The sequence below is a fragment of the Mastacembelus armatus genome, chromosome 22 (assembly GCF_900324485.2).
Source record: "Mastacembelus armatus chromosome 22, fMasArm1.2, whole genome shotgun sequence".
Classification (NCBI taxonomy): Eukaryota; Metazoa; Chordata; class Actinopteri; order Synbranchiformes; family Mastacembelidae; genus Mastacembelus; species Mastacembelus armatus.
In genome coordinates this window covers 7469858-7485300 of record NC_046654.1, presented here as the reverse complement: position 1 = coordinate 7485300, position 15443 = coordinate 7469858, and the positions used below count along the sequence as shown (strand labels likewise).

Sequence of the window (15443 nt, the reverse complement as noted above, 5' to 3'; positions counted from 1 at the left end):
GATAGAGGTCATAGAGGTGTTTCTATTTCTTCACTTTATTGTATATTCACATGCATTTGTTTCTCTGCATTTTGTTAGATTGCAACCTTTTTCTAAAATAGACTTCTGCAAGTTCTTACTTCCCCCTTTTCATGTACATAATAAAAAGATAAGATCTGTGAGAACAGTGACATACAAATGTTGGTGTGTCAGCAAGGTGGAGTGGCAGTAATTTGAACCAAGGCTTTGCAATTTGTATTTTTCACAACCGTAATAGGCTCCTCTCTCACTGTTCCTGCCATAGCAATTTCCACTGCCAACAGCTGTCAAGCCCCTAAAATCAAAATTAGTGCCATGGAATTGGGCCTTAATGAAATGACCGGCTGGATTTACCTTAAGGAGCAGGGTGGACAGTCAATACTAGCCTCGTCAAAACCCTCTTTCTGCACGCTGCATTCCCATTAATGAAAGGAAATAGTCTCAAGTAAATGTATTAAGTACTACTTCCAGCTTCTAATTATATTTTTCCCTTCAACCTTCATAATTCATTCACTCTTTCATTAGTTGTTAATATTGAAAAAGGCTTTTAACCAGCTCTTCTGTCTTCATGGGTCACCAATTATTTGTCATTGTGCATTACAGCAACGTCAGAGTCATCCTTGTTGTATTTAGGGGATAAATGTTGTGTCCCACTGTGGAAATATTTTTCCTCATGGATTAGATGCATTTTCTCAGTTGAAATACAACATTGTTTACACAGTATCATATAGAACATTTTAGCATTAATCTTTACACCACAGAATCCAGAACTCTAATCGCACCACCCCCCACTTCATACAGAAAGAGGTTATTGTGTGCCAAGGCCCAGTGGAGGACACTGGGCCCTGGTTATATACTCATAAAGGAACCAGTAGGTGAGGGGTCTTGACAAGACATGAGCGTCTGACTCTCTTGTATAGCTGTATCTAAATTCTCTGCTAGTTGGCTCCCAGGAGAACCTATGCTCTACCCTCTGTTGATCAGGCTCTCACTCACAGCTGTATGGAAAAACACAGCAATAAAAAGAATGAAAGAGTAGTTTTGTGAAAGGAGACGCTCTCATTCTCTATGCCATGATTCCCTGTTAGCGTGAGAATGAGACTGAGGGAGGAGGTAGAAGAATGTGAAAGAATCAGCTGCTAGGTGAAAAAGTGGTATCCAAGAGTACATGTATTATCTCAGTCTGCCTCATCCCCAACTGAATGTTTTGGTGAGTTGTCTAACATGGACATGTCAGTGATGGAATCTGTATTCGTGTAGGTGTGATAGTATAAACATAACAGGGAAGTGCATCAGCAATAAGGCAGACGAAACAAGTATCAAACAAGCAAGATCCACTCCTCACAGATCTGACTAATTTATGAGGTAAACTGCACTGAAAGAGAGAGAGAGATGCAGGTGGAGGGAGGAAGTTTTCATTGACTCTCCAGAGCAGGCCAAGCCAAAGCCCTAGAGGGATCTCTCTCAGTTTGAACTTTATCAGGGGCTACGCTTAATCAATACACTATCGGAAAAAGAATTAATTACTAAAGCAGAATAAAATAGCTGCATTTTAAACCAAGGATTCATCAATTCTGTAATCTCTTGGTTACAGCTCAGGTGTCAGGAGGATCATTTCAATTCCATGTAATGAGGAACTGCATGAGTTTACCCCAAGCCTGCTTCTCCAATGCTCTCCTTCAGTTCTGACACCCCCAGCACCCAGATCCTACCTCCACCTCTTCATTGAGATATTTTCCTTCCCTTCGTTTTTCTTTGCATCTCATTTCCCACTTTCTCAGCTGTTTTTCATCTACCTGCGATATTTTTTTATACTTTCCCTCTTCCCATGCCCCATCCTTAATAGACCAAATGTATTTTGCGCTCAGTCCCACCCCCTCCCCAATCCTGCTTCCCTTCCCACCAAATTCCTGTCCTTGCGGGGATGGGACGAAGGGGTATTAAACTTGAAATCTCTGGTGCAAAAGCCGACTGGAACGGGACATTCCTGCTGTTGCAGCCATCAAGCCGGACATTCCTCCGATCATGCCGGGACACTGCTAGTGTTGTGAAAGAGGGGGGCATAAGGGATGGGCTAGCTTGGAATAGTCAGTGAAAAACAACACACCATGCTTATTAAAGTATCAAAAATAAATATATTTTTGGTATGAAATAAATGTCAAAAAAAAGGATTGGATGAAAGGAAATGAATGGCATGTAACAAAAACATTTAGACACCGGGGTACAGACAAGCCAGAGAAGATGTCACAGTAACCTTGACAGCATGAGCACTGTCATCTACCCTTCACAGCCCTCGACCCCAGTCCAAAGCCTGCAAACGGACTGTCCTTGACTCTCTATAATGGGGGATTTCAAGGCAGGTTGAGAAGGGGTTATGGGTGATGAATTGGGTTTTTAGTGAGCTCATTAGGAAGCCAAACAGAGTTTAGACTGGCAGAGCGGGGCAACAGCGCAGTAATCAGTTCTGCTCGCTTTGTTCCCTGCCTCCAGGACATTTGTGTAAAAAAAAAAAAGAGTAAGGAGAAAAAAAACTTCATGGCATTTAGCTGATGAGAGGGCTGCTGAGGCTACAATCTGATGGTTGACTTGTTGATTTATAAACCTTTTAATCCATTTACTCTACCAAGCTCCCAACCCCCCCATCCCACCACCTCTACTTTGATGCCACTGTCCATCGGTGTGCCCAAGATGTCTGTAATAAGTCCAAGTCATTTTTTCTCTCGGTATAATAACAGTGAGTTTTTTTTTTTTTTTTTTTTTTGCTTTTAAATTGTGATTGGAGTTGGAGAATCGCTGCTGATGCTGTTATCGCACATTGCCTCAGTGTAAACTGTTTTGAATCACAGAAACCACACTTTGCGTTAAAGGCTTTGATATAGAGCCATTTCTTTACTAGCAGATGGATATACGATGCATCTGCATGCTCTCTAGCTCTTTGTTTTCTTTTGCCTTGTCTCATCTCTTTATTCCCTGCTTTCACTACATTATCATTTCAATGTAGAGCAATGTAGTCATTTTTAGGAAGCAAAAAGTGTGGAAGCAGCTTGTTTTACTAATGATCATGCTTGTTTCAATTCAACATAGCCCTATTTGCTTTTGGGAAATACCTATTCTTTAATATTTAATGCAGCATCAAATCTTAGGATTTAGGCAGGGTAGGCTTCTCTGTGGGCACTGAGCCCTTTTTCTATCATAACAAGTATAAATTATAGAGGAAGTAGTGTCAATATGCAGTTTCATCCACTAAAAATAGCTCCATTGTACCATCTTTGTTAATGCAAGGAAAAATGACACTCTGGGTATACAGAAGCAAGGTTTGGAAAGGTACACTGGCAGGTTAGTAAATTTGTTTATTAAGGAACAAGAGATGAACCGAAATTACCTGTGAGACCAATTAGTGCCATTCGATTTGGAATTTAAGGGAAGAGCGGCAGCAGTTTCTTCCTCAGTGTTGAAGTGCAGGGCGACTGGGGTGGAGTTGTCAGCGAGGCAGAGAGTGTGAAATGTCTGGTGGAGACCCAAAGCCCTTCATTAGCCACTGATCCCTGTCTGCTGAGTGAGGGGCAGTCATGGGCATCACAACTCCCTTTTAGTTCCCCCAAAAAGAGTGGGGTGAGGGGGTGGAGGGTAGTTCCCCCATCCCCTGCAATTTAGCCCTTTGCCATTCATGCAAATTGGGTCCTGACATCTGCAACAGCCTGCCTCCTTTCTTTTATACATCTTTATTCCATCTCTTTTCTTTGGCTCTTTTTTCCCTCCTCAAATAAAGCCCTTTTTACATAGCAGACGAGCCTTGTCTCATTTTAACCTACACTACACACTACACATGTATGTAAAAGTAACACTGTGTGTTCCTATACACATAGGCTATGTAAACATTTTGAAGAAGGTAGCCTATTAGAAAAATCAAAATCCCAGGAGGTATAAGCAATCAATCTGTGATACTCAAAGTTCCAGTTTATGATGTAATAAGATAATTGTTGTTGCAGGCAGCAGGTTAATTGTGCCGGTAATTAGTTTAGTTCAAAGCCCTCGGTAATGTGCATAGTTTAAGCATTTTAGGTTCTTGGCAGGTGATAGTCTTTTGAAAACATCAAGAGAGTTATGGGCAGTAACTCTGGAGAAAAGCTGGTAACCAGGCAGCCTGCCCCCCTTTATCTTCCTCCTCTCCGGACCATCTACTCTTCTTTGGCTCCAGGGGAGAGGCTGAAAGGGGAGGGTGGCCTTGCTCCAGCCCATATTTTGGGTTGAAAGGTAAAATAGCTTAACTAGCTGTTAAAAACAAGTTTTACCTCCAACCCTACACCCTCACCCCTCCCATCTTTTTTTTGTGCTTCATCCACTCCAACTCTCGATGGTAGGGATGTGCACTGTGGGGTCAACACTGCCTGTGAAAGTAGAGAGGCCTTGTATTGGTAAAGAGTCGATAGTTATCTCCAGCATTCCAGGGATGACAGAGAGATATCTGCCTGATGGCAGGGTTAGAGGGCTTAGAGAAGGGGCGGAGAAGGGAGGGAGAAGAAGAGGTACAGAAGTTGTTGAGCAACTTCCCCCCCCACCACCCTCCTTCCTCCATTCCCTCCCTGTTTTTCTTACTGCCTGACTGCCTTGCTTCCCCACACGTAGAAAAAAACCATCTAATTAGAAGCTCTTATTCCACTTCATTTAAGGGAACACTTAATGATGTGTTTTTGGGGGGAGACAACTACACATTACTTCTCATGCAAAAGGAACCACTCAGTCGTAGCAACCAGGATGCAGATACAGCTGTGTTTGAGATGGAGGTTAGTCCTCATTTCTCTGGGGTGTCATGGCTGTTGGAAGAGAGAGGAAAAAGTGGTAGTTGTTTCTCCTTCACCTTTAGCCAGTGTCCTGGTGGTAACAGGGGGCGATAAAGAGGAGGCGGGTAGTGACATCTGAGTTTGGCTGGGAGACTTGCTGAAAGAGAGAGTTTGTTGTAATTGCTCTGACAGATTTTAGGGCTGTTAATGACTCCGGCCTGAGTGCTACCAATTTGTCAGCATGCTTGCTGTTTACTAAGCTGTTGTTTTATGGTCCAGTGCAAGGGGCTGCTGCTTGTTTAAGCACAGATCAGGAAATAATCAGCGTAAAACACAGGCTGCAGTGGTGCAGCCACACTAAAACAGTTCCATTTAGAGCCCTCATCTACTGTATGGATCTGAATGAGCGCTGTAAACCATATGGTGTGTGGTCACACAAAGGCACGCCAGCACAGTGATGGGTTACTTACTTTTAGAAACTGGATGCTCAAGTGCATATTTTACCATTAAAGGGATTATGTTGTTCTCCTTACCACTCATCTGTATTGTATGTTACATGAGTGCGAAGCATATTGCTAGCATGCGGTTATAGTCAGAAGAGCTGTAATCCTCAGTCGGCACAGAGCAACAGAGAGCCAGCCATTCCACTAGTGTGAATAGAGCCTCTACGTGGTTGTGTGTGAGTGTGTGTGTGTGTGTGTGTGTGAGAGAGGTTGTGTGTGCATCAAGCGCATGTGATCCCAGAGCCAGCAAAGAACCCTTCGTAAATCCAGAGTAAATAAAAGGGGTAACCAGACGGACAAAAGCGGAGCCCCCACTGCTTCTCTCATTCGCTGCCATTTGGGCGACTGAATGTGCTAAACGCCGCTTATGTTGGCTGAAAAGTTGAGAAGAAAAAGGGGGAAAAGGAAGGCTTTAAATCCCCCTCTTCTTTTCTCTTCATTCTCTGCGTCCAAGCCTTCAGGGCTAGAGGTGGTGTAATAGGAGGGTGTTGGAGGGTCCAGTCACTATGGTGTACTAAGGTAAAGAAAGCCAAAGGAGCTCCTGCTACAGCAAACCTCTCAGCTTCTGCTCTATATTCAGTCCTCTTTCTAACACTTCCCATGAGTTTCTCCCATCTCCTCCTTTCTGTGAGCTTGGGTGAACAAGCCTGACTAGTTTGGGCTGACATGAGGTGTGGGGGGTCTGTTGTAATTAGTCACTTTAACCACAGCTTCCATAAGCCACTGCCTCTACACTCTTGCTTCATTACCCTGAAACAAACGCCCGGGCCCCTCAGTCTAAAATCACAGCACAGCTTTAGAATAATACACACACAACATCTAAAGCTTGTCTATAGGCCCTTCAGTAGGTGTATTAATAGTATACAGACCAATAAGACTGAAGTGTTATGTGATAACTAACCATGACTGGATTTGAATGTGTATTCCAGCTATTGAAGTCATTATTCATTCATGCATGTGTATATCGGAATGGTAGAGCAACAGAGGGAGGGCATCCATGGTGTACTCATAGAGCTGTGATATGTGTTACTCGTGGTCATATCCATAATGCTTCCAGGGCTACTAGACCCTAGTGGCTCCCTGAGGGGCACGGTTCTTTCTAGACATGAAGCATGATCTCTAGAGTCATTAGGACTGTCCTGAAGTACCCTGTTCTCTCAGCAGAGACTGTAGGACACATTGTGCTAAACTAATTTTTTTTTTTTTTTTGTGCAAGAAATCCTGAAGCGACCCTGAATGTGCCAACATTAGATAAGCAGAGTTGCAGTGTGTTTACAGTCCTTTCCCAACCCGTTAATGAGCTCAGCCCTGAGACCAATTTACTCACAGGGAGATGTATCTGAATGCATTTTTAATAACCACCCACTGGTGATGAGAGAGAGAATGTGTGAGCGTAATGTGCTCTTTGGACGTGTACTTCTTTGTTTTCTAGTGTGTTCATTCACTCTCTCACCCTCATTGCATCCGGTCATTGTCTTCCATCAAACCTGATTACACCTTCTCAATTTCTGTGCATATGAAAACATGCACAAACTTTTGTTGCAACCACTTTAAGTCAAGATATTGATAGAGTCGGTGAGGGGGAAGGAGAGGAAGAAAGAGTGAGGGAAGACAGAAAGAGCGTGTGAGAGGGGGGCTGTCTTTTTTCCGTCTCCAAGGGCGCTGCTTTTCCAAAAGTGCCTGGGGCTACACTCCAGCACCTCGGCTCCCTCAGGCCTTTCGGCTGCCTCCTAATAGCCAACCCCCATCTGTGTCACATGGCCAGATGATGGGACGCTTCCCCCGCTCTGCCTTGCACTTTTTTTTTCTTTCCCCATTTTTTTTTTTCAGAGTGCACATCCACACAGGTTAGAATGGCAGAGTTGCCAGGGAACAGTCAGAAGCCATTAGCGTTTGGGACAGTTTGCCCTGCAGCGTTCCTTCTCTTGCTCATAAGAAAGGAGTGGGGGTGGATGCAAAGCACCAGCCCTCCTTTAGATGTAATGAGGTTGTGCAAGTTGAGGCTTCTTTATTCTTTTTCTTCTCCTCCTTCTTTCGCTCATACTTTCTTGGGTTCCTCTTCTTTTTTTCTTTCTTTCTTTCTCAAAGCTCATCCACAGTTTGACTTTCCTTCATTCTCTATCTAGAATACACGTTTCTCTTTGTAAATAGTGAGTCAAAAACAAATACTAATACTGTACGCAAAATAATAGTTTAGTGCCACATGGCTGATCTGTGCACAGATGACCATATCAATGTGCATGCGAGAGAAAGACAGAGGGAGAGAGGAGCTGAAAAACCTTGGAGTCTGGTTTCACCCTTGCGGGCTGAGGAAGGAGGCAGCAAGCATGCTGGGTAATGAAGTGACAGGTCAGTCTGTAAATACGCACGGGTCGCTCTGGCCCTGGCCAGGGGGGAGGCTATCACGTTGCAGTGAAAATGGAAACGTCAATAAAATTAATCTGCCAGCCTTTTGGCCACTGTGTGGTTCCATTGGATGAGCCTGACTGCTCACAGCAGGAGAGGGATTTAGAGAGTAGCTCGAAAATCAACACAAAACCTAGCGGCACACAAACAAACAACCAAACTGTGTATCAACATTATTCAGTGAAGCTCAAAAGCAGAGAAACAAGGGGAGGGTGGTTAAGATTCACAGCTCACTAGTTATGTTGTTATTGAAGTTTGGAAGCAAGCCGGGGGAGTTAGACTTGACTTCCGTCTGGGTCGCATTTCTCAGGAAGCCCCTCACAGTCAGGGTAGGCTACAGCCAGACCAAAGTTTATTGTTTTAGGCTTTCCTGAACAAGGATTCATACTTAGCCTGGGATTTACGGCATTTGCCACTAATGAATGCCCATTCTACAATTACAACACCCCTGGTCCATGTCCTCATTCCCATATGTCCTTCAGAAGGACTGTTGCTTCTTTAACTTCACACTGGGAGCGCAGTCTGCACTTCTCTGTTTTCCTCTTTCGTGCGGCTCTGCACTAATGATGTGGAAGGAAAAGGCTGCACACAACAGAAAAGAGAGAGAGAGGAGAAAAAAGAAAAGAAAAAATAAGGGGGAGGAAAAAGAAAAAGAAAGAAGTAGTTAGAAGAGAGAGCCCCTGCTGTCCTAGTATTCTTCATTTATTTTGCATTTGATTACGCCACCAGTCGGATCCTTTTTCTTTCCCCCTTTTTAATGTTATTAGTTCAAATATTTATGCAAGATTAAGGCTTGTATAGGTGGTTGTGATTGATGCCTCCACAAAAACAGGAGGACATGCAAGTCTGAATTTTGAGACCGTCAGGGTTCTTCTTTGCCTTAGTGGAGGAGTTTTTCAGATACATAATTTAGATGCCCTGAAGGAAGGCTTTCAAGGCATTTGTGCCCGGGGGCAAGAAAAAATAACTACGACTGTTAAAAGTAAATCATTTTTGCTAATGCACAATTAATGCTGGAGAAGAGGAACAAGAAAAAGGCCAGGGACAAAGATGGAAACTTCAATTTAAAGGAGGAATCGTGCCTGAGTATGTGCATGTTTTCCTCTCGAAATCAAACACTGACGGACATTAATGCAGGCGAAGCCGCCGCTGGCCTGTCATGCTAATCTTGCGGTGGGATGAGGAGGGGTTGTTGCAAAGGGAGGGAGTGGGAGAAGGAGGACTAAGAGAGGCAGGGTTTGGGGTGGGGTGGGGAAAGCAGACAAGTCCATTATGTGCATCGAAGTGCAACAATGAACCACCCCACATCACATCCCTACTTTAATACTCATATGTCTCAACTGGGTGTTGTGAATGATCAACTCCTTTGAGTTTTGTTTGTGTACGAGTGTGTATCTGTGCACGCAACATGAATTCATGAATGTCTGTGTATGTCTGCATAACTTCATCCTGTCCCCTTTGGCTCTCTTCAAAAAATGAAAAAAAAAATCTGCTGCATTATGTCAAGCATGCAAATTTAATTGAATTAATGACATGAGTTCAAGCCTGTACTCTACTTGAACGCTCCTTGTCCTTTTTTTGTCATCTCGCTCCATATTTCTCTCTTCCTCTTCGTACATGAGTAACTGCAATGAGGAACCTAGAGTAGTGTTTTAGTGTCCAACCATAACATTAGAGTCATTAACCCCTATTCACTTCTCCTGTGCTCTGGGGTATAGAGCAACTCTACTAAGTCTCTGGGTAAACCCCTCACTCTCTGCAGAGGCCTTCATCTAAGGCCATTCAAATCCCCCTACCTCCATATCTTCACTACGCAACACTGGCTTTTCGTTGGCTATTCTCTCAGCCTCAGTACCGTGTTTTTGAAATCCTTTATAGGTATCGGTGGTATTTGTCTATTTATCCATCTTTTATAAGCCTTAAACTCAGCTTTGACTGTCTGTACTTCTGGTTTCAGCTTTGAGAATCTTTACATGAGGATTTTCTGTATTGTATTTTGAGTCAGTGGTGTGGTCTGTGTTTGATTTCTGTCCAGGAGATGGCTTAGACAACAGCGTTGCATCGCCTGGCACAGGGGATGACGATGACCCCGACAAGGATAAGAAGAGGCAGAAAAAGCGTGGCATTTTCCCTAAGGTGGCGACTAATATCATGAGGGCGTGGCTGTTCCAGCATCTCACGGTAAGCACAGACATTTGTTTTTGGAATTGATTTATTTTTGTATGTCAACCTCCCACACACACGCACACCTGTCACGCAGTGATTACTGTGTGTGTGAGCATTGTGATGCTCACCTGTCAGCCACCTGTCAGAAGGACACAGTGACCGGGTCAGTCTAATCAGTTTGGACTGTTTACTCTGCTCAGCACACTCTGAGTGAGAGGGAGGTGCCACAACAATAATGACATTTACTCCAATTTTGAGATGCACTGTTTGTTTGGCCTGAAGAAATCTTTTAGGGATGTGGACTGGAGATAAATTGCTAGTAAAATATGTGCAAAGATTTAGGTTGATTCATCGAATGATTTGAAGCCAAACATATTTTTCGTATTTTCACAGCACTGTGTAGTGATGGTTTTGGGTACAGAATTGTAGGTGCAGTTATGTCATGTCTTGTCTCAGAAAATGCTGTTTTTTTTTTCCATTGGCATGAATGAAGACAGTTTCACATTTTTAATTCTGGGTGATATTGAGTTGGTGATATTCTATGTTTGACCAGCTGAGAGGAAATTGTTTTCCAAACAGTTCAGTCAGACAACTGCTGCCGACACTTTTACTACACTACGCTCAGTGATGCTACATGGCTTGGATTAAATATTCAAATGCCACAGTAATTCAAACATGTTTGGTAAAATAATGAAAGACTTTGTACTTAGCTGTTTTTTGTATGTATCAGTGTGTGTCATGTATAGAGGGATAGACACACATGCCCACCCCACCCCATCCCACCCACCCTCGCTAATGTCAGGACATTATCAGAACATCAGGCTGTATTGATTTTGTAACGCAGGTCAGATTTCAGGAGGAGGTGGCCACACCAGGACACATAAGCTGCTCTCTGAGCACGTGGCTCCCTGTCCCAGAGATGGAGGGACAATGTAGGGGGAAGGGAGAAAAATAAAATAAAAACAATAAGGGAGAGAAAGTAGAAAAGACTTAGTTTAGAGCTTCGCCCTCATGGATCATCCGCACTTTTAAGAGGGTCAGGTGCCCTCTGTGTACCCTGTGCTCCTCCCATCCCCCTCTAGCTAACAGTGCCCACTCCCTGCCCAAAGCCCCTGTACCCTGATTATCTAACCAAAAGCCCAAGTAATGAGTGGCCAGCAAATACAGCCTAATTGAAAGGGCTGTAAATCCATTACATATTGGTCAGGGATAATCAGGAGTGCTTTAATCACTTTTATCTATTCAGGAGCAGTGAAGCTGCAACAGCAAAGCCCTGAGCCTTGCAGGCCTTAGCAGCTCCACCACGCCAGTCTGCATGCTTATTATTCTCATCATTATCAAAATGACTTCACAGCTGTTCACAGCTCCATCGCTCCCTGACTGGAGACCTCTCACCAAATGGTACAGATCACGCTTTATTCAGAGGCTGAGAGTGAAGCAAGGCAAACTTTTTTTTTCTTTAATTACGTAGAATTTCTTTTCTGCTTTACGTATTTTTCCTTACCTGAGGTTAAAGTTTTGTTTGTATGTGAAGTGTATAGACAAAAAAGGCACAATGTTTTGTACAAGTGGAGTTTACTGTATGTTCATATGTGCATGCAGAAAAATGCATAAACATGCTTCATGTGAGTTTAGACTAGAAATTCCTGTTGAAAGCCTCACACGGCTACAGCACTCCCTTCTGCAAAAGATGTCGAAATAAGATGAAACGAGGCATACAGAGCTTTTGGAAGAGTTGCCAATGATTGTGTTTAGAATTGTTTTAAAATTGAATTGAAAGAGTGAAAAAGAAAGATGGTGGGAGTCTAATGGAGCCTAATGTTGGGTGCAGGCGTATTTTTCAGAGAGGTGGTTAATTCAGACAGAGAGGAGCTTTCAAGGTCCCTTTTTTCTTTGACCCTCGCCTTTATCACAACCCCTGCTTGTAGATGTTCTCTCCAATCTTTATTTGTTTCTTTTGTGTAAAACCCTGGCCAGTCTTGTACAAATAATAATCCCTCTCTTTTAACCTGCCTTCATTTTTTTACTGAGGAAGAGGACTAATTGAATTATCCCCCTTCTATTCTCACCATCCAATTCTACCACCCATAAACTCTCACTCTCTCTCTCTCATACACACACTCACACACATCCAATAGCCATTCTTCTTTCTTTTAATTTGTTAAGCAAATGTATTTGCCATTGCTGGATGCATTTGTGCAAGGGTGAATTCTTAGGGACTTTGCCACTGAATGGCCTATAGCGGCATTCTGCCATTCACGCATTCATTAACTGAGGGGTGAGGAGTGAAAGGAGCGGCCTTGTATTTTCTCAAATTGCGGGGCCAGCATGGAACTCCTCTTCCATGAGCCACAGGGGTCTCTCTACATATGTTCTCAACATCTAGCCATTGTCACATCTTCTGAAAAGCTCTAAAGGATAGGAATCCCCCTTCCCCTTCACACACAGAAAAACAACACGGGCCAATAGTAACAACTGTTGGCTTTTGGATTCAGTATAACAAAATTGCCCTCGCCTTCTCCCCTTCCACCCTCCCTTAATTTGCTTTGGCCTCACAGTCTCTGGGGAGAAATAACAAGATGGTTTTCTTCAGGACAATCACATATAGAAAGTAATCTAATTTCAACTCATATTTACCATCATTCTTACCATACTAACATTCCAGCTGTGGGGAAGATGCAGCTTCTGTGCCAGAAAGAGCTTACAACATTTGCAAAGATCCTGCATTTAAGCTGTGATAACCCTGACTTCTTGTATGCTGAGGCCATATGCACATGCACTAGAGTGCACGGAAGCTGGCAACCTTACACGCTCCATATGCAGTTGGCAAATGGCTGGACAGATCAGCTGGTGTTAGCTGGCAGAGGATGGTCGGATGTCTCTCTGCCTCCTTCTATCCTCTCTCACTCTTTCTCTCTCTCTAATACCCCCCTCCCTCCCACAAGTTTCTGGATGTTTTCCAGTCACATTAGGGGAAGGGAAATCCCAGACTGTTGGTATAAGCTTTTCAATACTTCAAGGAGATTATGTTATCACAAAGGTAAACTTCACTGTTAGGGGTAAAATGTTCTACTGCACTTCAAAATTATGGGCTACAGAAGAGAAAGTTGGAGAGGCAGATAGGAATGTTAGGTAGTAGAAAAGAAATGATGTGCAAGGGTGACAAATGGAGAACCACAGAGGTAATGATGGGGTTTTTCTGTTGTTGAAGGTGATGCCCTTTTGTTTGGCAAAAGCAAACTCTAAAATCTACAATTAGCCTCTTGGCGCCCCTGGTCTTCCTTCCCTCTTACCCCCTGCTAGCCCCCTGCTAGCCTTCACTCACCCCTGTAAAGACAAGGGTCGGCCTTGCAATGAAAACAGGAAGCACTCAGATACAAAGATACCACTCTGAGCACCGGTCTTGTCTTTTGACTAGTGTAAACCCCTCAAACACCTATGAAAATAAATAGGGGACCTCAGGAGCAAACCAGGCCAGCTGAGTTTGCGCACGTGTATATGTGTGAGCTACAAGGAGGGAGGGAGGGATTGAGTGAGAGTGAGGGAGAGAAGTCAGTAGTCAGATGAGTAAGTAGGTAGCCCTGTCAAGCATCAAGAGTCTCAAGTTTTGTGCTGGGCCACCCTTTGGCTTAGGTGTTTTGGGAAATGCTGTTAAGCTGCTAAGCTAGGTGTATTGGTCCCCTGGGCTCCTTAAAAGGGAAGTGATATATCCTTTGGTCATTTGGAAGGTCCTTGGCCTGTGAGCACTAGGACTGTGAGTGTTTATGTGTGATTGGTGGTATTTAAATCTAGTTATTAGCACAGTAGTCTTTTATTCTCCTAACATCAATGTATTTGACTAAAAAAGTGTTTTTTTTTTAATTGAACTGATAATGTTATTATGCTCTTCTCGTATACCTGGGTCAGCACTCACAGAAGAGCTCAAAAGATATGCTGTATGAACCCTGATAATATAGGCCTTAACTAGAGTGAGGGCACATAACACTTTGTTAGGAGATGAGTGAGATGAGTGCATTGTGCTGCAAACATCATTAGATACACTAGTGACAGTGGCTACACCCCCCCCTCCACCCCGACTCCAAGCCCAACATAGTATTAGTCTCCATGACAACAGGGTGTCATCGTCAGGTCGAGTCCTCCTATGGGAGCTGCTCTCTCGACCGCCCTTTATAGGCGCACATAAAAGAGCCAGCTAGGGTCATTCACAAGACATGGGTACAGGCTAGGCCAAACCCTGGCAACGGATGTTTGTCCCATATGATAAACAAGTGTACAAGTCCATCCCTCAAAAAGAGAGGGCATGTTGTTTGTGTAGACTAAACAGTCAGCCCTGTAGTATCCCCACTTTTGTTTTAGCCTCTCTAGTCCTTCTAATCCATGTGTGTTGTTCCGCAAGCTGCATTTAACTGGTGCAGACTCACATCTGCAAGCAGTTTGAAATACCAAGCCCTTCCTCTTTTTACACCGAAATGCTTTAAGCTGTTTATTTCATATTTGTGAGTGTCTGCTTTGTCATTGCATGACAAAATATGTAAAAAAAAATAGACGTGCTTAATTAACCTACTTTTCATCCTGTTTAATTCAATTGTGTTGTATGATATTTGGATTTTTGACCAATGTTTGTGTTTGGAAATATCAGTGTATGTTACAAAAAGTAAACTTGTTAAAGCAAGAAAGAAATAACTTTAATGAGTGTTTCACAGATGCACATTCAAAATCTGTTTGCTTTTCACCTCCTTATATTGTTGTGTGACTTTGGATGAAGAGAGGGTGGAGACAAAGGAGATGCTAGGAGGGGGTTTAAGGCTAAGAGTAAGGGTGAGGAGGGGGTAAGGAGGGGGCTCCTAAGGGTCACAGAGGTGGAAGCCTGGAGGAGGCCCACACACTAATCTGTCATGTGCTTGTTTGCCTCGAAGCCCAAAAGTCAGCTCTCCAGTCACCCGTGGCAACCCAGGCGACAGTTTGGTTCACTGCCACTGCCCAAATGTATGAGATCAGTAGGAGACGCAGCAAAAAGAGTCATCACAATACCCATTGCTTTGTATGTATGTTTGCAATACAGACAATATCACAGGCTGGTGTGGTGATGTTAAGCACAGGAGTCATTGATAATGACTGTGGAGGTCTTTGGGAGAAGGTGTTGGTTTGGGTTGGTGCCTAGCTATTGTGTAGTCGCTGTGTTCTAATGTTGGCTGCTCAGTGACCCTGGTGAGTAGACACAAGCCACCTCAGTCTGCCATCTGTTCTTCCCCAACCAGGCCACCACAGAGGCGCTACCACAGCAGGACAGGCCTCACAGTGAAAGACACGTAAACCAGACACACAGACACGACAGTGAAATGATGCTCAGGTATATTTTAGTCAAAGATGTCACCTTCATGTCAGAACCTCCTGACACGACCCTACATGTCAAAAGGATGCTGTTTCTACAGAAGGAAGGAGCAGAAAACTGAAAGTTTAGAAGGTAGATCCAGTGACTTCCCATTTTCACAGGCTGTATAATTATATGATGGGCTGCATCAACTTTGCCATCTCATTGCACAGCAGCTTCGAGGTAATTTCCAAGACT

At 43.6% G+C, this 15443-nt stretch overlaps 1 protein-coding gene across 4 annotated transcripts in view; it reads left to right on the top strand.

Moving 5' to 3' along the window:
- The window catches only part of meis2a (Meis homeobox 2a), a 79618-nt gene that overhangs the window by 23886 nt on the left and 40289 nt on the right, over positions 1–15443 (top strand). For 3 of the 4 annotated variants that reach the window (XM_026301073.2, XM_026301069.2, XM_026301052.1), the window contains exon 9: positions 9744–9889. In XM_026301073.2, the coding sequence (XP_026156858.1) occupies positions 9744–9889 (146 nt within the window). The remainder of the gene's footprint in view (positions 1–9743; positions 9890–15443) is intronic. The other variant, XM_026301060.2, reaches the window with a different exon arrangement.